This window comes from Elephantulus edwardii, unplaced genomic scaffold (genome assembly GCF_000299155.1).
Source record: "Elephantulus edwardii isolate Elephantulus edwardi_28Jun2011 unplaced genomic scaffold, EleEdw1.0 scaffold00006, whole genome shotgun sequence".
In the NCBI taxonomy this organism is placed as follows: domain Eukaryota; kingdom Metazoa; phylum Chordata; class Mammalia; order Macroscelidea; family Macroscelididae; genus Elephantulus; species Elephantulus edwardii.
In genome coordinates, this window is record NW_006399756.1 from 29,602,279 (window position 1) to 29,626,578 (window position 24,300).

The window sequence follows — 24,300 nt, forward strand, 5'->3', positions numbered from 1 at the left end:
GAAAGCATCCTTGATTATAGCAACTCGAGGTTTGAATTTGTTCTTCAGTTCCTTGAGCTTAAGATATGCTGAGCGACGTCACAGCTCCTAAAATTTATCCTACTGTCTTAAGAACTTTAACTTCTTAAGATGTTTAAAGCTTAAATGAAGAATGTAACGACTTCAAGCAGGGATGGGAAGCTATAGAACTATTCTAAAGATATTTCCCTCGTCTCCTGTGGCCATTGTTGAAGCGGCAGCAGCCAAAATGAAGTCCAATCCTTTTGTGACTTCTGACCGGAGCAAAAACCGTAAAAGGCACTTCAATGCACCCTCTCACGTTCGAAGGAAGATTATGTCTTCTCCTCTGTCCAAGGAGCTGAGGCAGAAATACAACGTGCGGTCCATGCCCATCCGAAAGAATGATGAAGTTCAGGTTGTACGAGGGCACTATAAAGGTCAGCAAATTGGCAAAGTAGTTCAGGTTTACAGGAAGAAATATGTCATCTACATGGAACGAGTGCAGCAAGAAAAAGCTAATGGCACAACGGTCCATGTGGGCATTCACCCTAGCAAGGTGGTTATCACTAAGCTAAAACTGGATAAAGACAGAAAAAAGATCCTTGAACGTAAAGCTAAATCTCACCAAGTTGGAAAAGAAAAGGGCAAATATAAGGAAGAAACAATTGAGAAGATGCAGGAGTAAAATACTAACACAACTTCATTAAAAACTGAAAATGTAAAAAAAAAAAAAGATATTTCCCTTGGAATTTAGGATTAGGTATTAGTTTAATGACAAGATTACAGAAAAAGAAATGCATATTAAAGTGGACTGTAGACTCAGGGGTTGGGATTATATAATAATGAAAGAATTTATTTTCTTCAAAGAGAAAACCAAACTGGGGGGAAAGGGTGGGCAGGGAGGAAAATGTGCAATAATGAATGAGTGGCGAAAAAAATTAAAAGAATATGCTGTAAAAAAAAGATATTTCCATTAAGCACATTTGGCAATGTTTTTAAAAGCAAGAATTACTACTGGAATAACCACTTTGAAGAATTATTTGACTGGGTTGGGTTTTTAGAAAAAGGTTAAAAATACACTTACTTTATGACTCAGCAATTCTACTTAGATATTTACTCAAGAAATATGAAAACAGAAAAGGCTTATCTAAAACTGTCTATATAAAGTAGCTTTATGTAGACAAAAACTGGAAATAATCCAAATGTTCATCCACAGGCAAGTGGATAAATATACTATGGCATATTTAATACAATGAAGTATTTCAACAATAAGAAAACTAATGACACACAGTACATAGCTAAATCTCAAAAATATGAAAAGAAAATACCCAAAAGAAAGTAATATATACTGTCTGATTACTTTTATTAAGTTAACTAACAATCAAAACTATCATTTGATGTCACTACTTGTATGTCAGTACTGTGATGGCTTGCATATTGCTGTGATGCTGAAATCTATGCCACCAGTATTCCAAATATAAGCAGGGTTCAGCAGGGCTGGTCATCCACTTCTGGAATAACAGGGCTTCAAAAACCTTATGGATAATGAATGAGCCTTGTTGGATATATTACTGGAAGATTAGGCCCTCAAGTTGCAAGGTCCTAAAATTCCAACTAGGAAAAAGCTCCTTTCTCCAAGTAAGAGTCTACAATAAGGAATTTAAAAAAAAAAAGGGAGCTCTGGTGGCCTACTGGTAAGGAGCTACAACTACAATCCCAGAGGCGCACGGTTCGAATCCACCAGATGCTCTGCAGGGGAAGGAGGGACAATCTCCTCCTGCACAAATCAGATCTGATTTGATGGTACACTCACACAAAAATAAAATAAAAACTTTAAAAAAAAATAAAAATAAGGAATTTCATTTGCTGATGTGGCAATACTCAGAATCAGGTGAAACAGCTGCAATCATCCATTAATAGTTAGAACACTGAATACACAAAGTATGAATCTAGGAAAATTGTAAGTTGTCAAAACTAAATGACAAGCATAAAAACTGACATATCAGGCATTAACTAATTGAGACAGACTGGTACAGGCCATATTGAATCAATCACATGATCTACTATGCGAGAAATGACATACTGAAGAGAAATGATGTGGCATTCATACTCAAAAAGAGAACATTTTAAGAACTACCCTGAAGTACAAAACTGTGAGTGCTAAGATACTATCCATATGCGCATGGAAGACCTGGTAATATAACCATTATTCAAATATACACACCAACCACAAAGCCAAAGATGAAGAAATTGAGTACTTCTACTTAACAATTTCAGGAAGAGCCAATAAATAGTGTTGAAGGAAGAATTCCAATCTGCATGAAGGCAATTGGGGGATGGGGGGAAGAGAAGTCCCAGAAATTAAAGGATCACCAAACTGAGGTGTTTTCAGAAACAGGAGCAGCCCTAGATGTGCTCACCAATCTGTACCAACAAATTTGGAAGACAGTTATCTGGTCAACTGACTGGAAAAGATCTATATTTAAAAAAAAGGAGATTCAATAGTGTGGAAATTATTAAACAGTATCATTAATATCACATGCAAGTAAAACTGTGCTGAAGATTATTTATTCAAAATCAACTGGAATATCACATGACAAGGAACTGCCAGAAATTCAAGCTAGGTTGAGAAGAGTTCGTGGAACAAGGGATATCATTGCTGATGTCAGATGGATCTTGGCTGAAAGTAGAGAATACCAGAAAAGATGTTTATTTATGTTTTATTGACTATGCAAAGGCATGTGACTGGGTGGATCATAACAAATTAAGGTTGACATTAAGGATGGGAATTCCAGAACACTTAATTATGCTCAAGTGAAACCTATACATAGACTAAGAAGCAGTTATCTGAACAGAACAAAGAAACACTGCTCAAAAGTTAGGAAAGGTATGTTTTCAAGGCTGAATCTTTTCTCCATATTATTTCTTTTGTTTTTTTTAAAAAGGAAAACCAGTTTAATCGATAAACTTTCACTAAAATCACAAAAAATGTTAAAAAGAATAAGTAAGAGTAAAAAGAAAATCACATGAATAGAATTTTATTCCAAGAATCAGATACATCTTGGGACTCGTCCAGCCTCATCTCTATAGTTGGAAAAATAGCTATTACTCATCAGGCTGCTGAACCGTTCCTTTTTTGGAGAAACAGATACCATCCAAAAATTTTGATATATTCTTGTGTTTAACTGCTGTAGCTTGCTGAATCAAAGCAGCTCAATTAGATACAAGTTCAATGTCATTTCCTTCAAGAATCAACTCATCTTCCTGGGCTTGTGATAGTGAAAGCTATCTCATTCAAACTCTCCAAATGTATTTTTCACCTAAAATGTTTTAAATTTCAACCAAAGATCCTCTCCTGAATCACAATGTTGATGGAGAAATGAGCATACACAGACCTCATTTTGTAACAAAAGTCCAGTGTAATACCCTTGATTATGTTCTGTACTTGGCCAGTTCCTTCCTGTTCCCTCAGCATTTATCAATGTGAAGCCTCTTCATTTTCTTTCCGAGGAGACTGAGCTCTACATTGATGTGCTTAAAGTCCCTCCACAAGGTTCCCCATGGGCCTTTCATGATAACTGTGTGGCCCTTCAGAGTATGTCAACATTCTCTGGAATGTCAACAGTCTGGTTGCTGAGGTTGGTCTTCATTCTTGCAGTATATGTGGCAAAGAGTTCTCCATGTTCATTTCAGTCTGTTGTTGATTGCCTTCGAGTCGAGCATGACTCATAGCAACTCCATGACTTCCATGGTTTAGAAGCTGGAGTGGCATCCACTTCCTAAATAACATGGCTCTGGAAACCCTATGAACTTTTATTTCAGTCTGTATGCTGTGCAAATAATTTTGAGAAGCTTTACTACATGAAGAATGTAACATCAAGATTATTAGAGGAACACCCTTCCACCACTGTGCTTGCTGAAAGTGAAGAGAACTCAAGGCAATTATATAAGGTAAAAGACTACAGTCTTCAAAATTAGTTATATTTCAACATTATGAAAACAAAAATCCTCATCAGTGGGTCCAGTCAACTTCACAATAGATGGAGAAGAGAGTGAAGTTGTCAAGAATTTAATTTTGCTTAAATATACAATCAACACCCATGGTGGCAGAAGTCAAGAAATAAATTGTGAAAAATCTATTGTGAAGAACATCTCCAAAATGCTTAATAAAGATGCCCATTTAAAGACAAAGGTGCACCTCACCCAAGTCAAAGTATTCTGATCTACTTAATATGCATCAGAAAGTTGAACAGTAAGGAAGGAAGACCCAAGAAGAATCAATGCCTTTGAACTGTAGTGTTTAAGAGTGCTGAACATTCCATAGATGGATCGACACAGTGAGTCACCAAAGAGTTTGAGCATCACAGAGATCGTGAAGATGGTGTAGAATAGGCTAAGGCTTAGATCTACTCTTCTTAGGGTTACTATGAGTGGTAGTTGACTTGATGACACCAAAAAGAACTACAACAATAATCTCTGATGACAAAAGAACAGTTACTGTATATGAGAAATGGATTGAAAGTGAGCATTAGAAAACATTACTGAATTCAGAATATGATAGTTTGATTAAATGAACATATGTCTTTGTCAACCCTCATCTAATAGCACACTTAAGATCTGTGCATTTCACTATACATAAATGGCATATAGACAAAAATTCAAGTGAGTAAAGAAACCCATACCAGAACAAAGTCCTCAATCTGCCAGTTGGTCAATAGCAATATAGAGCACTTATTTGTGCCTACTCTGGGACAGAACAAGTCATACAGCCCCCTATCTCTGAATTCCCAATGCAAAACCCTGTAAATTAGCCCATTACCAAATATACTTTACAAGTCGTAATTCATGAGTCAAAAAAATAAGACCCACTGCCAGAGTCAATTCTGATTCATAAAGATCCTCTATGGAGTTTCTAAAGCTATAATTGCCCATCTATCTCCCCAAGAATCACGTGATAGATTTAAACTGCACAATAAGGCTCTACCCATTCACATTTTTTTTACTTTCCAAATTAAGACTAAAGATCCTTACAGTGATAATGAGTGGTGAATTTGTTCAGAGTTCCTGCCTGCTAACCTTACATTCAAGATCAATTTAGGCCAAATGAAGTATAACTTGGTCATAGTATATTGATGTCCACATGATAATTAAGTTGCAGAATTACTAAGTGGGTATGACTCTCTTCATTACTTATCTATTGCAGTAAATATCATCAGTATTTATTGAATGCCAACTACTAAAACTCACAGCATTTCTCAAATCTAGCTACTGAATACCCATTCTCAAGACTCAAGGTGGAAAGGGATGTGTGGGTGTTAATAGTACCTGTCTATCGTTTTAATTTATACTTTCCTGATGGCTAAAGAGAGTGAATCTTTTCACATGGTTATTTACATTTACATATCGTCTTTAATGGGTTCTTTTTTGTTATTGTTAGGTGCTGTTTAGTCACTTCCAACATCTATCAACTCTATGTAGAAGAGAATAAAACAGTGCCCCGTCCGGTGCTATTCTCAAAACTTGTATGTTTAAGCCCACTATATCAATCTATCTCATTAAGGATCATCCATGTTCCCTCAAACTCGCTCTACTTCACCAAGCATGCTATCTTTTTGTAGAGATTGATCTCTCTTGATAACATGTCCCCCCCCACCCCCGGCATACTTTTATATTCTACCCCATTACCAAAGTCCAAATGCATCAATCCTTTCTTGATCATACCTTTATTCACTGTTCATCTCTCACAAGCATTTCAGGAAACTGAAAAGACCATGGCCTGGGACAGGCATACATACACCTTAGTCCTCAAGCTGACATCTTTATTTTTTAAAAAAATTCCTGTTTATATTGGTTTGCACACAAAATTTGTATACATTGTGTTTCATTTATTTACATTGTTTCACACATTCCTTCATTTACAATGTGTTTCATAGAACCACCCCTAAACATGATGTTTTATAAAATTAGTCACTATTGATCTATGCCCACTATTATCTTATCTTTTCAGGTCCTCACTGGATCTTTGCTAATTCCTTCATCCCCTCCCTCTGCTCACCAAACTGTCACTCTGTAATCTGTTATACTATCCTTTATTATATTATCCATAATTTGTTATAATCAACATCACGTAATGCTTTTGCAAAGTCAATAAAACACAGGTAAATATCTTTCTGAAAATCTCAGCATTAAGTAGTGATCAGCAATGACATTCCTCACTTGATGTCCTCTTCTGAATCCAACTTCCTTGCTGATGCACTTCCAAGACAAAAAGGTAATTGGATTTGCATTTGTTATTAATGATATTGTTTGACATTTTCTGCACTTTGTGGATCACCTTTCTTTGGAAGAGGCAGGAATACAGATCTTCTCCAGAAGGTATGCCAGCTGATATCCAAATATTTTGGCATATATGAGTGAGCATGTCCAGTATTACATTCATTTACTGAAATATCCCAACTGGAAAAGTGTCAATTCTTGGCATTTTTTATTTTTGTCAATGCTTTCAGTGCATTTTTAACTTCTTTCATTTCATTAGCTCTACATCATATCCATCCTCCTGAAATGGCTGAATGTTGACCACTTTTTCTGGTATAATGATTCTGGTATTTCTTTCATCTTCTTTTGATTCATTCTGGGTTATTCATTATTTCTAATATTCATAGCTCTTACCAGATCCTCAAAGGAGTCTAAGTTCCCAAAAAGGTTAGAAACTCATTAAACTAAGAATTCCTATAGGAATCCTACATAGTACAAATAGCCAAGGACTGAACTATAGCAGACAGGTTGACCACTTCAAAATACCCCAAGCCTTTAGAAGGAACGATGATGAGAGGTCACAGTACAAAAATTCTTATGGAGTACAGTTCTATTCTGAAACGCATGAGGCTCCTACGAGTTGGAAATGACTTGACAAATGGTTTAGATATTTTCTTCCTTTGGTTCAAGGCAGGAATCTTAAGCCAGTATGATACAGACTAAAAATCATATTTTATTTTGGGGAATAAATTTATACTATCTGGATCTCAATAAAGAGCTTTCTTAAAATAGTGAGTAGTGGACTAGTCCGTTAATCCAAAGGTAGCCATCTGAATCCACTGCTCACTGTGGAAAAAGGATGGGCAGTTTCCTATCATAACATATACAGGCATGGAAGTCCAATGAAGGCTGAAAGGCTGAATTTACAGGAATAGAATCTGATGAACTATGAGTTGGAAGTAACTTGATGGCAGTGAGTTTCCTGCATATAAATATTCTCTAATAATAATTAATGTTAATGAGGACGATAATAAAATAGCAGAAATTAACTGTGCACCTTCACTATAGTCTCAGTTACAAGATAAAGGAAATTAAGATTAGAGGTATAATGTCTTGCTGAACACATCATACCACTAAGTGACAGAGAAGCCTGTCACGTTACTACCTTGTCTCTCATAATGTAAAAGCAGTTTAACATCAAATTTTGCAAAGGACAAAATAATCCTGGAAACCTCCAGAATTATTATCACTGAAATAGCATCACTAAAAGCAAACAACTGTTAGGACAATATGAGAACATGAAATACTTTTTAAAAGCCAACTGCTGCTAAACTGATTCTAACTCACAGCAATCTCACGTGTAACAGTAGAAATGTGCTCCATTGAACTGTCAATGGCTGACGTTTTTTTGTTGTTGTTGTTCCTTTTTTATTAGTTTTAATGAACATTTACAGAGATTTTGGGTTTTGGCTGACTTTTTTAAAACAAGAGATTGCTGAGCCTGTCGTCCAAGGCATCTTGGGGTAGACTTGAATCTCCAGCCTTTGAGCTCACACCTCAGAGCACCAGCATTTGTATCACTCAGGGACTTGAGAATATTTCTGTTCTTCTCACTTAACTAAGACTTAATCAGCAAGAATTCTGATCCTTTCTTAGAGCTTATCTTTGAAACGCTCCCACCTAGAAGATACAGATTCTTTTTTAAAAAAAGTTGTTGTTGTTGTTATGTGCCATCGAGTCGCTTGCAACTCATAGCGACCCTATGTACAAGAGCTCTAAATGCTCTTCTATCCTGTGCCAACCTAGCCATCTCAAACGCACTATTCCCACCGCTCCAGTCACAGAATTGATCCATCTCATCAGAGGTCTTCCTCTCCTTGGCCACCCCTCAACTCTGCCAAACATGATGTCCCTCTCCAAGGACCAGTCTCTCCTTGCAACATGCCCAAAGTATGTCAGACGAAGCTTCAGAATCCTTGACTCCAAGGAGCATTCCGGCTTCACCCTCTCCAGGACAAACCTGTTTGTTCTCCTAAAAGTCCATGGTATATTCAACACTCTTCTCCAGCACCAAAGCTCAAAGGCATCAATTCTCTTTCTATCAACCCTATTCACCGTCCACCTCTCTGATGCATAGCACATAACTGCAAAGACTATAGCCCGGATCAGGCGTACCTTAGTCTCCAGTCTGACGTCGTTGCTCTTCAATACTCTTAAGAGGTCCCTCACAGCTGACTTTCCCAATGCAATTCATCTCTTGATTTCCTGGCTGCTTATACCAAGGGTGTTGATTGTGGAGCTAAGTAAACTAAAAACTTTTAACTATCTCAATCTCTTCACCATGCATACTGATGTGGCCAATTGGCCCAGTGGTGAGAATCTTTGTTTTCTTGATGTTGAGTTTCAGTCCATATAGGAGGCTGTAGTCCTTGATCTTCTGCAGCAAGCGCTTCAGGTCCTCCTCAGTTTCAGCAAGCAGGGTTGTGTCATCTGCATAATGCAGGTTGCTGATGACTTTTCCTCCAATCCTGATGCCACATTCCTCTTCTTATAGCCTAGCATCTCAGATGATCTGTTCTGCAAACAGACTGAAAAGGTATGGTGGAGACAGAGTACCTCCCTGACGAACCCCCTTCTTGATTTTGAACCATGTAGTTTCTCCTTGCTCTGTTCTGACAACTGCCTCTTGGTCCAAGTATAAGTTTCACATTAGCACAATCAAATGTTCTGGGATTCCCATTCTTCTCAGAGTCAACCACAGCTTGTTGTGATCCACACAGTCAAAAGCCTTTGCATAGTCAATGGAGCACAGATAGACATTCTTCTGGTAGTCTTTGCTTTCTGCGAAAATCCACCTAACACTAGCTATAATATCCCTAGTACCACAACGTCTTTTAAATCCAGCCTGCCATCTGGAAGTTCTCTGCTGACATATTGTTCCAAATGTTTTTGGATAATTTTCAGCAGAATCTTGCTCACATGTGATATTAATGATATTGTTCAATAATTTCCACACCTTTCTTTGGAATGGGAACAAATATCGATCTTTTCCAGTCAGTGGGCCAGCTGGCTCTTCTCCAGATTTCTTGGCACAACTTAGTGAGCACATCCAGGCCAGTGTCTGTTGAAATATGTCAATTGGTATGCCGTCAACTCCTGAAGCCTTGTTTTCTGCCAATTCCTGCAGAGCAATTTGAACTTCCTCCTTCATCACCATAGGGTCTTGCTCATATGTCATTTCATGAAATTCTTCTGTGTCCGCCAATTCCTTCTGATACAGTGACTCTGTGTGTTCCTTCCATCTTCTCTTGAAACTTACAAAGAGTAAATCTCAACCTGAGGTGAGTAGAAAATATGTGTGTCGAGACTACAACCTTAAATGGCAAATTAATCCATACACTGTGGACACCAAGATTTCTTATGCAATTTCTTCTAAAAATTTTCCATTCTTCTTCTTCTAGTGCACTCTAACATCTTGACACTGACCTAGTGGCTTCTAAGAAAGGCTGAAGGTAACAAAAATCTGTCATTCTATATAAGACTAACCAACTGTCTCATTTCAACACTGCATTAAAAGGATTTTAAAGGTCTTTTCACCATTAACCATGATATAAACAAAAATAAAGGTCCATCCCACCCTGGGGTAGAATTTTATCCACCCAGAAACTCCTAGCCCAAGCACAGGACCAAATGAAAACAATAAAGCTTTTTGCAACGGCTTAAAAAACAAACAAACAAACCCAAACAAACAAAAAAAACCAAACAGGTCTTATAAAACAAGCTAAAGTAGCCAGCAGACATTCTGGATTGAGTACTTTGTATTTTCAGTAATATGTAAGAAAACCATAAAATGGTCAAACAACTGATGGTAATTAATAAATGGCATTAAATGGCTTTATGTAGCTCCAGAGCAAACATTACATATTGACTGATATTTATTGACAATACTTTAAATTAATTTCTATACTTCGGCTAGAATGAAGAACCAACAGTCAAGTTATGCTATGTCAATTTTAGCAAATCAATAAAGAAATGTGTCTTAAGAGTGGATCAGTCTGAATCTATATTAATCTGGATTTATTAATATAAATTAATCATTAAAAGAGTACTGAGTCATGTGAAATACAGGCAATATGACAAAGAAAAGGTGACATAAGTAAAGCATGAGAAAGAAAAAGAGACACAGTAATGAATTAGACATACACTAACGCCCGCAAATAACCCACAGAGACAGAGAAAGTACCTGGAAAGCTGTGAGTGCGCCAGTCCCTGGGTTATACAGGCATCGCAGCGAAGGCATGCTGTCCGCCAGGCTGGAGCAGCCCAGCCACAGAGACCTGGGCATAGAGCACTGCAGAGAAAGGACAACTATGAGATGGGACAGCATGAGACAGGATGGTACAGATTACAGGCTTAGCTGAAATGCATTAGTCAAGTTGCAGCTGGCCTTTATGATAGAAACACTGTCAAGAAAAACTAGTTCTAATCCTAAGAGAGATTCATAGGGGACACTAGTGGTCAAAAAGAGCTCCAGTTAGGAGTTACACTGCCAATCCAAAGGCATTATGGTTTAAATCCACCAGTTTCTCCAGCAGAGAAAGATGAGCAATCTTCTCCCATCTGATTCACTGACTCTGAAAACCCACTGGAGGGTCAGCCATAAGATACTTCCAACTTGATGGTACATAACAGTAATAGTGGTCAAAAGAGTAATAAAAAGGTGACAAGTTAGAATATCTAATAAAAATTTTTGTCCCTGCTCTTCTGTATGAGTTTAAAGGAAATTTATTTTTTAACCCAATTAATCAATTCTTTTCCTATACATCCTAATTCTCATATTTAACATAGAATGAAATATTATGTATACTAAGTAAAAAGGGAAATCATTCACAGTAGCATTTCAATACTTTGAATGATTATTTAGAGAACAAAATACCACAGAAAAATGAGATTTTATTAGAAAGTTGGAAGAAGGGAGAAAAGCATTGATTCCTCAGTTTTGACAGGAATCTACTGTGTATAGTTTACCTGTTTTATTTGTCTTGTTAGACTATTATTCATTGACCAAAATGCAAAGTTACCACAGCAACTGCCTCTTCATCTTTCCAGAGAAATTAAAAGAAATGAAGAGGGCAAGAAAGAACCCCCAAAAAAGGGGGGAAACGAGAGAAAGAAAACAAGAAAGTCATAGATTTTTAGGGCTAAAATAATAGTATGACCAATCTAAGTAAATATACACAGATAACCGTATATTCAATAGCCCAAGAAAAGTAGAAATAATGTATTCAAGTACTACTAAGTAAACAATATCAGGGTTATTGCTCCCATAACTTTGTAAGATGATGTCTTTTACAGCAATTTTCATGTTTCAGTAAAAGTAAATATCTTGCACTGAACTTTTGTCCATCAATTTAAGTGCTATCACAAGTGAAAGACTAAATCACTGAAAATCTAATAGTCAAATACATTTTAAAATATCGCAGTAAATACACACAATACTCAACCTTAAATGTTTTAAATATTTCATATCATGCACTTTTGGTGGTCTTAAAACAATTTCATGGTAGGAAATAATAACAGAATGTAAAAATATGGTATTCACTGTTCACACTTGATATATACAGAGTTGATCTGATCTAGTTCTCTCCTTGCAGGATCATTATTTTAAACTTAAGAAACAATGTCCTCAAAAAAAAAAAAAGAAACAATGCCCAGGAGAATTAGGTAGGGACTAGACCCATGCATGCACTATCACTTGCAAGTATTCATGCATCCCTCTTTTAAACTAGAGAAATCAGACTTCAAAGAAGGGTACCCTCAGTAAAATACAAAAGGACAAATGCAATTGACAATCAGTAACAGGACATACACTATGGTTTGGGGGCAGGGGGGAGAAAATAAGGAAAAAATTAAGAGACAATGGGTAAAAGGAATAGCAATATACAATAAAGATCTGCTTAAACATTGTAGTACGTTAACTGCATCAATTAATGGTAATTTCTCCCTACAAAAGATTGCCTGACAAAGCCAATGAGATTTGTAAGATTTCACTCAGATAAAATAGATTATAAATACATTAATTAAGTTTAATTAATGAAGTGTACCTACAGGCATCACTAGATAACATGTCAAGCAAAACACTAAAGTTTTCCGAAATATTATTAATAATCTCCTAAATCTGTTCACTGTTTCTATTGTTTTTTCACTTTAAGCTACCATCTTTTTTCTTTTCACTACTATCCATTCTACAAAGAGCAGCTTACTAGAAGAAATGTTTTCACTTTCTGCTAACATGTCACTCTTTAGTCAGTAATTCATAATGGTCTCTGTATGTACTGTATGAATCCAAGCACTCCATCATTGAGAGCTTTCCCTACTGCTTGCATTAATCTCATGACATTCACTGTTCTTCACATTGATCATGGCATTCTAGCTAATTAAATGCCTCAATATTTTGTTAAAATGGCAGTCTCACTCCTATGCATTAGTACTTGTAATTATTCCCTTTTACCCTTTTCCTCTACCAATCTACATCTACCTTTTAAGCCACTGCTATCAGGTCAATACTGACTCATAGTGACCCTACACCATTTTTCCAAGGCTGAACATTTTTATGGATGGAGATTGCCTCACCATTCTTTTGCAGAGTAGCTGGTGGATGCAAACAATTAAGCTTTCTGTTAGCAGCCCAGTTCATAAAGCAACACGGCTTCCTATCTCTACAGATTCTTAGAATAACTTCTATTCATTTCTGTCTCATTCACTGAGTGTCAGTGATAGAGTCTAATATTGGGAGGCAAAGGAAACAAAAGGTGTAAATTTTTTTAAGCTGCTTTTTTTCATTAGAATCAGTAGTTTGCTCATATTACTGCTGTACATGAGAAGCATCGAAGTTTTGCTAAAATAATTTTTGTATAGTTAATGATATTAAAAATTTAATGCTTATAGTTTCGTCATTGTTGTTGTTGTTATGTGCCATCGAGTCACTTGAGACTCACAGAGACCAGATAGATGTACAACAGTCCTGAAACCTGCTCTATTCTTTGCCAACTTGACTGTCTCTGACATACCTACCTTCATTACCTTCTCTTTCTCCGTCCTTCCACCCTTCTAAGCATGCTGTCCCTCTCCAAAGACCCCATCCCTCCTTGCAACATTAGTCATTATTCAACATTATTTACTGAGTGCCTTAGATGAGTGCTGCTCTAGACAATTTTTGTTGTGTTGTTGTTTTGTGCTGTCGAGTTGCCTGTGACTCATGGCAACCTTAGGTACAATAGCCCTGAACCTTGTTCTATCCCTTGCTAATCTTACTGTCTCTGACATACCTACCCCCATTTCCCCAGTCAGTGAATCAATCCATCTCATGCACTCCTCTCTTGCACTGTCCCTCCACCCTCCCAAGCATGACATCCCTGCGTCCAAGGACTGGTCCCGCCTTGAAACATGTCGAAAGTATGTCAGACGAAGCTTCAGAATCCTTGCCTCCAAGGAAGAGCCTGGTCTCACCCTCTCTAGGATGAACTTGTTTGTTCTCCTAGCAGTCTATAGTATATTCAATACTCTTCTCCAGCACCACAGCTCAAAGGCTATTACCCCAAGTCATTGTCCAGCTTTCCAATGCATAGTACAGATTAAAAAAAGTTAATGAAAGGCAGTAATTTCTGTCCTAACATCATTTCCATTCTTGTGTCATCTCTTTAACCTTAAATTCTTCTGTATTAAAAAGACAAACCACCAAAAAACCCAACTATTTAGTGACTTGCTAATGAGAGAAACAGTAGCTAAAGTTCTACAGAATTCAGTAAAAAGGAGAGATTAAATTAGGGGCAGGGGGAAGGCAAAGGGAAAGTAAATTAAAAGGAAGCATGAAAAGAGAGAAAGAAGGAAAAGTGGAGGGAAATGGAGCAGACGCTAGAGCACAGCTTGTCCTTTCTCCTCCTTTCCTTCAGAAGACGTTGTTGACGTGCTTTTGTTCACAGTGAACCCACCTGAATATTGTGGCCACAGCCACAACATAGAATGTCTTAATAAAAGTTGAGTCTTTTGCAAGAAGCTGCACTGCAATCCCGTAGGTGTGTGGTTCAAATCCACCAGTTGCTCTGCTGAAGAAGGAGGAACAATCTCCTCCTGTACCAGTCAGATCTGATTTGACGGTGCACACACAAATAATAAAATTTTTTTTAAAAAAATTTAAAAACTATATAAAAAAAGTTGAGTCTTTTATTAAGCACAAAACTACTTGTGTGTGTGTGAGCATGTTTTTTTAAGTCATCCCTCTTTTGAATGTTCTTTCTTCCACTGTCATTTTTATAGTACTGTACTTGATAAATTATATTACTTCCCTGACGATTACTTATTCTAATGCTCTAAGGTTCTACCTCATTCATTCATTTCTACCTTTCATCAAGATACCCAAGAACTAAGAATTTCAAAGGACTTAGCCCATCCCTTCCCTTTAAAAAGAGGGAAGAGAAAAAAAGCATATAATCAATAATGAGCCCCATATACCCAGGAAAGCAACTAGATATACCAATGTGATTTCCAGAATAGCTTTAACTTGCAAACACCACACAGAGGATGCATTCCCGATTATTACAAGACAATTGGTGTGGGTATGAAAACAGCAATGCGATAGTCAGATCTGCACATTATCATAAGATTTTATATACTATAGCTCAATTTAAAAACTAATTTTCAAATTGGTTTGTATTATAACAATTAATCTTACCCATACTGGTAAATGCCACTTAAAATGGGAGTGGGGGCTAAGTAATTAAAAAACAGATAGAATAAACTTTAACTTTTACTCTACCCTTTATCCTTCTACTTCTAAGTGAAGGGGGATAATAATAAAAGGTAATTTGGGCAATAAATAACTGCAAAGAAGTGACAATTCCAAAAGAGTGACAATTTGGTTACTATTCTTGCTCATTTTACATATTTAATGCCTATCAGGATAGGTCAATTTCTAACAAAGCTGTTATGATTTTGTTCTTTCTGTCAACATTTAATAAATAATATCCTTTAAAGTTTAAGCTGTTCTTGTTCTTTCTCCTTGCAAATTGTATTTTTTCTATATTAAAAATATTATTTTAAAAGGAATTTCTAAACTAACCTATAATTCAGCAATTACATTCTTCCACTTAAGTATTTAACTTCTAGTAACTGGAACTGCATGCTTCTTATGTGCAATATCAAGATCTAATTAATAAATTTGTCTCCATTCCACACAAAGTCAACCCTGCAAAACAAGCTGTTGCATGTCATATCCCCTCCGAAAAACTAATCTGAGCCCAACTGGCTTTATTTTGAAAAGAAAATCCAGGAGTTTAATCATTTACACTTGAAGTTTGTTACTCAATTGAGCTTTTCAAATACACACACACACACACACACACACACACATACACACACACACAGTCACACAGTGCTCACTTCGGCAGCACATATACTAAAACTGGAACAATACAAGATTAGATTAGCATGGCCTTTGTGCCAAGGACGACACACAAAATTGTAAAGCGTTTTTAAAAAAAGCGTATATAGCTTTTAAAAGGCTGGACACATTTGTAATGTTTGAAGGAATAGGGGTGGAGGGTGCTGGGAGAAGACTGAAATATAGCAATAAAAGCCCTTTGGTACTTCAAAGAGAATGTTGTGTATGCCATCAAGTTGGAAGTGACTCATAACTAAGCCTCCAGTGGGTTTTCAGAGGCTGTGAAATCACATGGGAGGAGACTTACTTATCTTTATCCCATGGAGCAACTGGTGAATTTGAACAACATGCCATTAGGTTGGCATTGCAGCTATTTACCCACTAGGCCACAGTACAGCAGCACATTAATCTAGTATTCTACAGTATTCTAGTGCTAATCAGACTTAATAGCATAGATTGATTTCCACAGACAGCACTGAAAGCCTCAGCCCCCTCCCCACAACTTGTTTGCCTGGAGTAATATCATGGATTGCTATCACTCAGATATAGGGTCCTACAGGCAAAACCTCAGCATTTACTAAACAAATAAAAATCTCCAAAACTCAAATCCCTGTTGGTGACAGGAGTAATGGGTCTAGGAGTAATAGAAGCTATAACAAACAATGATAAAAAGACTGCTTTTGCTTCACTAAGAGTTTATGTATCCTTAAGTCACATGTCTTATTTATCTATGCTGTAACTATACGTGGGTGATTTAACACAGTTCACAAGACTGCTGTGGTTCAATGTTGTGGAGTCTAAAAAGTCATGGAGGACTTTCAGAGGTTAATAAATCATATGGGAAGAGATCATCCATTCTTCTCCCAAGAAGCAGCTTGCCTTTGGAGGGACAGCTCAAGTCTTTACCCTCTGGGCCACCAGTCATTGCTGTGTTGTGTACCATCAAGTCAGGGAGGTCTGGCAGCCTAGTAGTAAGGAACTGCACTCCCATACCAAAGGCACACACAGTTCGAATCCATCAGCTGCTTCACAGAAGAGAATGGGCAATCTACTCCTGTGCAACTTACTGCCTCTGAAAACTGGTTGGAGGATCAGCTGAGTCAGCTCCCACTGGACAATAAACAACCACCACTGTGAAGTCAGAATAACTGACCCTCCAGTTAGTTTTCAGCCTCTTTGAATCAGAGTGCCTTTGAGTTAACAGTGCACCCTCCTAATCACTAGGTCACCTGAGTTGTCCTAATTCACAGTCAGCTCTAAGGTGGAAAGTCATCACTGTCAGTTCTGGGGGTAGGTCCTTGTCTCTTTAGTTTCTATTTCCTGCTTTCTTGGAGATCTCCATGTGTCTAAGCATTTGTCTAACCCCATCTTTCCTCTATTCTGGTTGACTGAAAAGAGATTCTCAAAAAATCCTATATTAATCCTGGCTTGTTAACAAAATAAAGACTTATCATTCCTAAATAGGATAACAACTTCAGGCATAGATGTCAGGATTTCAACATATTTGGGGGAGGCATAATTTAATCCATAACACTGCCCTTTTGTCTCCAAAATTTCATGTCCTTGACACATGCAAAACATATTCACACCATCATATCAGTGCCAAAGTCTTAAAATCAACTCATCTTATTAATATTCTACAAGTATTCCATCCTGGGGCAAAACTTCTCTTATAAACTGTGAAAATTGGAGCAAATTAAGAGCCTTAAACTATGGAATAAGTCAAACTGATTACTATGGCGTCAGAACCAACTAACAGCTGACCCTCCAAAGGGTTTTTGGGAGGTTATAAATTGCATGGAAGGAAACTGCTCATCTTTTTCTTTTGGAGCTACTAGTGGATTCAAACTGCCAAACTAAAACTACTTTTGGGATAGCAGTGCAACTCCCACCAGCACTCCCTACAGCATAAAGAGACTATCAACTATAGCTGAAAATACAATCAGCATAGATAAGTTAGACAATTTGGACCTTCTCAAATGAAATCCTTATGTGCATCAGAAGACTTCTCCAAAAAGAGTGAAAAGAGAACCTGAGAAAAATATCTGGCAATGATCTCTCTTACAAGGAACTCATCTCTAAAATTCCAACACCTCAACAAGAGCAAAGCAGCTCTGTTGGCTTAATGATAATAAATTGTGCTGCAAAGCTACGCAGTTCAAATTTACCAGCTGCTCTGTGGGAGCAAGATGGTCAGTCTCCCTCCATGTGATTTACTGCTTGAGGATCAGCGACGGGTCAGTACCAACCTGATGATATACAACAAGAAGATGACAAGGAAACAAATTACAAAATGGGCAAGAGATGAAAAGATAAAACATCCATATAATCAACAAATACATGAGGAAATGCTCAAGAACATTAGCAACACATTGTTAGGTGCCATCAAATCACCTATGACTTCCAAGCAACTCAATGAAAAACAGATCTGTAACTTTCCATATCTTGTGCCATCCTCTGATATGCTCAAACCCTCTGTTGAAGTCACTGTGTCAATTAATCTTGTTGGGGGTCTTTCTCTCTTTTTCTGACCCTCCACCTTATCTAGCAACACGTCCAAAGTAAGTGAAATGAAATTTCCCCATCCTTGACTCTAAGGAGCAGCCTGGCTGCACTTTCTCCAAGCCAGACCTTTTCTTTTGGCAGTTCACGGGATAAGTCAGTACTCTTCTCCAACACCCTAACTCAAAGGCATCAATTTTTCTTCTGTCACCTTTATCTCACTGTCTAACTTTCAGACACTTAAGAAGTAACTGGGGGAGATGGGGTAAGAATTAAAAAGTCCACAACTTGGATCAGGCACACTTTAGTCTCTAAACTGATAAAGTTGCTCTTTAGAACTCTGAAAGAGGTCTTTAACAGCTGCTATTACCCTGGGTAATGCTAGTTACCAGAGAGGTGCAAATTAAAACAACAATGAGACATCATCTCATTCCAGCAACAATAGGAAAGATCAATAAGACAGCAAACAACAAATGCTGGTGAGGGTATGGACAGATCTGAAAACTGCTAGTGGGAATTTTTTTTAAAATTATTATTAAAGCCTCTTGTTCAGAGTCAACAAAACCATCTGGAGGGCCCTTATATTTAATAAGTCGAGTCCGAGAGATTATGTTTTAATCTTTTGCTATATTTTGGAGGCACATTCTTCTAAAATCACACAGCACTCTTTTGTCAATTTGCTGAGGTAATCTGGGTTTGCTGTGATGCTGAACCTTTTACCATTATGGTCTCAAATGCCATTATGGCTGCCTATGGTGGAAAGTGTTTGGTGGAGCTCCCAGTTTTAAGACAGGCTGGGAAGCAGGAATGGCATCCACTTCCTTTTAACCACATGCCTCTGGAAACTCTATGAACTTGGAAAAATAATAGTCATAGAAGGGCCTCAGGTCTTTTGTTCATGGAGTCGTTATGAGTCGTGCATGACTCAATGGCAATCAATAACACAACAGTGGGGACGTAAAATAGTGCAACCATTATGGAAAGCCATTTGAGGCTTAGAAAGGTGGTATTATTTGATTCAGCAATAGTATAGTATAGATCTACTAGAAGTAGATCATAAAGAAATTAAGTTACAACATGAGCAAATGTATGCACATCCATGAATACTGCAGCACTAACTCGAAAACAAAAATCTTAACTGTCCATCAACAGATAATTGGTGAAGAAACTATGGTATAGTCACACAGTGAAGTACTATGCAACTTTTTTTTAAAAAGGAGTTCTTGAATCTGGAAGACATGCTGAAATAAGTCAGTCACAAAAAAACAAATATAGCATAAGACTACCATTATCAAAAGCTAAAGAAAAGTTTACACATAGATCTAAATCATTCTCAAATGATTACTAAGAATGGGAAAAGATAAGGGACTGAAAATTACTAAATAGATAAGACATTAAGATGGATGAAGGGAAAGACAACAGACAACAAGGCATGATCAACACAGTATCACTAAAGAAAGGCAAGGCAGAGAAGTTTTTAGAAAAATCAATGAATTTAGAACAAGAGGGAGGAAGTGGCAAAAGTGTGATTACACTATAGCTATTGAAATTATAGAACGAAATGTACATGAATGGTTGAGTGAAAAAATTAATCTCCTTTGAGGATTTTCACTCATGACATACCTGTACACTAATTCCACCTCATGCATAACAAAGACCACCCATTCCCAAATCTGATTATAACCACATGCCTGGAGTAAGATTTATACCACATTTAAAGGTGGAAGGAAAGAAGGGAGGAGAGAAAAAAGAGACATAATTCCATCTCTAGCACCATGGAATAGAAGACTTCTATTTTTATTACTGTATCAACTGTAAAATTTAAGCTAAGAAAGCTAAAGTATACCGGCCATGTAATACAATGACTACAAATTCAGTGACACCTCTTAAGAATCCCTACTGATCTCATTCTAAAATACTGAATAATTTGGCTAGTCCTATTGAGTAAAGAATGAAAATGTTTCTGAAAACTACCAAGTAGAGGAACTGAAAATAAGGGAGAGCAGGTACGAGGAAGAAGGATTTAAGGCAGAAGGGGTAGACAAAAAGTGGTATTATTACCAAGTATAGATTTCCCTAAGCGTTACTTGCATCTAAACATCTTAGAAACTACTGTTGAATCAATAAATTCATCCATAAATCATATATTTACTGTTCCTTACCAAAGTAGACACAAGCAGTATACAAGGACCAAACTCAATGCCATAGAGTTGTAATGGACTCAGTCCCACAATGGACTCCAGTCAGTTTTTGGAGGCTATAGAAATGGTCCAGTTTTCTCCTTGGATGAGGAGGAGATTGTCCATCTCTCTCTCTCAGAACAACTAATGGATTTGAACTGCCAAAGCGGCACTGCCTTTGAGTTAGCAGTGCAATGTCAACAGAGGCAAAGATACTGAAATGTCATCTCAAATGTTGTCAGGAGGCACCAGTGCTTGGAAAAAGGATCATGCTGGAGAAAACCAGAGTCCATTAAAGAGGGAAACCCTCAAAGAGATGGACTGACACAGTGATCACAACAATGGATTTGGGCATGACAGATAATCATGAGGATGGTGTGGGACACGGCAGTTTTGATCTTTTGTTCATACTGCTGCCACAGGATAAGTCAAGGTTTTGATCTTTGGTTCATGAGTCATGGTCAACTAGTGACATCTGACAACTAGAAGTAAGGAAAGGAAAAAGTAAGTAGGAATAAACTCCAAAATGGAACAGTATGATAATCTCAGACCTAAGTTAAAAAAAAAGATTAAAAGATGGCAGTAAGGATCAGATCAGAAATAATAAATGTGATATGATAATAAATCTCCAGCATGTCACTAAAATTATAGATGAAAACTTGGGTATAAATGCCTAGAGATTACAAAGATGTGGAAGTCACTGATTTCTATATACCTTGTAAATGCACTAAGAGTAAAAATTTTATTATTATTAAAAATTAATTTGCTTAAATATTACCAGTTTGCTGTGTTTTGTATTGTTGGTTGTTTTTTTTTTTTAATTAAAGTTTCATTTATTCCTTTTCTTCTCCCTTTTTTCTGTCCAGTCATCAGGTTCTAAGTGACAGAGCACATACCAAATTGAGTGGTCTTTGCAGTCTGAGTAGGGTGAGAAGGTGTCCCTGAAGAGAGAAAGGCTAGGTGTCAAGCGAAACTATTATATATGATCCTCTAGTGGTGGATATTTGACATCATGCAATTGTCTGTATTGTACAACACAAAAATTAAGCCTAAATCAGAGTTTAGATAATAAAAGCAATAGCTTCACCAATTTTAACAAATGTACTCAATGTAAAATGTTACTAATAGGGGAAAGTAATGGGGAGGGTAGTATATGGGAACTCCCTTTATAGTCTGCTCAATTTTTGTGTAAACCTAAAACTGCTCCAAAAAAATAAGTCATTTAAAAAAAATATATACTCTGCATAGGAAGGTAGTTCAGTGGAAGAAGAGGAGTGCAGAACAGAACAGATGGAGCCCTTGTGGAGTCGGGCAGGGCTTCCACATGGGAGACCAGAGTAGCAGCAGGCAAGATGAGAAGGGAAGCACGGAGTCCCCAAATGAGTTGAAGAAGGTATTTAATGAGTGGGGAAGGGCAGTGGCTCAGCACTGATTATCAAACCCAGTGGATAAAGCAGGTGAATGGGGCAGCAAGCACAAGTTGTCAGACTTCAAAGGGGTGAGGAAGGCATCCATGCTGATTAGGGGGAATATAGGAAAAAGTTGGGTAGCAACAGGAAATGGCTTATACAGGATTTGGAAAATAAAAGAAACAAATCAGAGAAAGGATTCGAATAATCAGAACATAAAATGGAAAACACAAAAAGAATAAGCAAATGCTACAACAATAAACTAGAATTCAGATACTGTTGTATCAACTCAAGGTTTACTGTACAGAAAATGTTTATGTAGATGATTTATGCATGTGTACATATATTCTCTAGCTTATCCACTAAGAGGCTTGAAAACAGTAACATCCAGAAACAATGGAAGATATCGAATTATTTTAAATCACATTCTCTATGCAAAAAAAAGAAAAAAAAAGGCAGGGCTTCTGGAGCAATCAATGACTGACTTCAGGACGAGGTAGGAAAAAGAGGAGCTTAGCATATCTTAGGTACTCAAAGAATGATGGAGACATATTAAGATGATCCAGGGGCCAATTGTGAAAGACTCTCATAAACTTTAAAAACCTCACTGCCCTCAAGCGGGAACCAAATCCTCCAGTTTCAGAAGCTGTAAGTGGGAGGAGACTGTGCATCTATCTCCCATGGAGAAGCTGGTAGATTGAAACCATGTGCCTTTTTTGGGAGGGTTAGCAAAGCAACTCCTTATTAACTATAACAATAGAGTTCCTAAAATAAACAATGATTAATAAAGGATTAAAACTGTAGTAGGCAAATGGTACCATGCCCCCCAGTGATCCCTACGTAACAGCTAGTATTCAAGCCCTATGTTTTTGTTAGGTGCTGAAGAATGTAACTCATAGCAACTCATGAACTGTCAAACTGAACCCTGCTCTATCCTGTGCCATCCTTACCATCTCTGACACTTTTGATCCCATTGCACTAAGTCACCATGTCTACCTATTTCATTGGGAGTATTCCTCTCAGCTTGATCTAGCTACATATCCAAAGTATGAAAGACATAGCTTCACTATCTTTGCCTTCAAGGAGTACTCTGGCTGCACTTTCCCCAAAATACATTTGCTTGTTCTTTTGGTAGTCCATGTACAGTACTCTTTTCCAGCACTACAATTCAAAGGTATCAACTCTTCTTCTGCCGTCCTTATTCATTATTCAGTTCTCTGATGTGTAGCAGGAGACTGAGAAGACCATGGCTTGAATCAGGCACACATTTTAGTCTTTAAACTAACATCATTACTTTTCAGCATTTTGGAGAGATCCCTGACAGCAGACTTGCCAAAGGCAATACATCTCTTGATTGGATGAGTTCAGGTACCAATGGTGTTGACTGTTGATCTAAGTAAGATGAAATCATTGACAGCTTTAATCCTTTCTCCATCATAATGCTGACTGTTGGACCTGTGGTGAGAACTCCCCCCGCTTCATTTTGAGATGTTATCCATACTGAAGGTTGCAGTCCTTGATCTTTGTTGAAGGTTGCAGTCCTTGATCTTTGTAAGTCCATTCCATTGAGAGCTGGCTAGCCTAGTTCATATCTTGCTTCTATATAATTTCTATAATTGTAACGTTCATCACTGAGTGCCTTTTTTGCTTGCATGCTTTGAAAAAAGCACACTGTCATGAAAGATGAGCTTTCTCTTTGGCTACCTTTTAATTTCATTTTATTTTTTAGCAGTTGGAAACAAATGTTCTCTGAGACAACTTTCTCTGGCTTTATTCTACTTGGTATTTGCAGAGCTTCTTGAAGCTGTGGTTGATGATTTGCATTAGTTTTTTTAAATTTTCCAGTGTCTTTTCAAAGATTTCTTTTATCCTATTTTCTCAATCTTTTTCCAGTTAAGACTTGAATTACACGTTTTCTCAGTTTCATTTATGTTTCTTAAATTCTTTTCAGTAGTTTTTTATTCTTTGCTTTCAATCAAACTAATCTTTTTAAAAAACAACCAAAAAACCTGCTCTCTCTTCCTGTTTAATAACTCTCACTATATTTATAATCTGCTCTTAAACCAATGGACTAGATTTTTTTATTTCCATTTTTAAAACTTTTTAGTGCAGGATTTCCACATTATTTATACAGTCACTCCTCATTTTACTGGCATGGTTAAATATACAAATATGTAGTGTTTGTGAATTACAACTGGGTAAGTTAATTTTAAATAAGTAAAAGGCCATCCATGTATAAGGTACTGTAACAGAATAGAGTAAAACAAGAACTCTGTGAGGCTTGTTTGGGGCTCATTTTATTTTTTAAAAAAACAAGGTAGATAATGAGTGGAAATAAATACTGCAAACCAACCTTGTGATTTTTGAGCAACTGCACCGCAAACCTCAACATCTTCAGTGGTAAAATGAGAGTTGTTGTTGTTATGTGCAGTCGAGTCACTTGCGACTCATAGCGACCCTATGTACAACAGCCCTAAACTCCGCTCTGTCCTGTGCCAATCGCACTGTCTCTGAC

At 37.2% G+C, this 24,300-nt stretch overlaps 1 protein-coding gene and 1 pseudogene across 2 annotated transcripts in view; both read right to left on the reverse strand.

Moving 5' to 3' along the window:
• Window positions 1-24,300, reverse strand: part of BTRC (beta-transducin repeat containing E3 ubiquitin protein ligase) — a 201,211-nt gene that overhangs the window by 138,501 nt on the left and 38,410 nt on the right. The window contains exon 2 of one of the 2 annotated variants that reach the window (XM_006880012.1): window positions 10,499-10,606. The exons of the other annotated variant lie outside the window; for it this stretch is intronic. Within the exon in view, the coding sequence (XP_006880074.1) occupies window positions 10,499-10,606 (108 nt within the window). The remainder of the gene's footprint in view (window positions 1-10,498; window positions 10,607-24,300) is intronic. 2 annotated transcript variants of the gene reach the window in all.
• On the reverse strand, window positions 3,106-3,650 carry LOC102862188 (annotated as a pseudogene).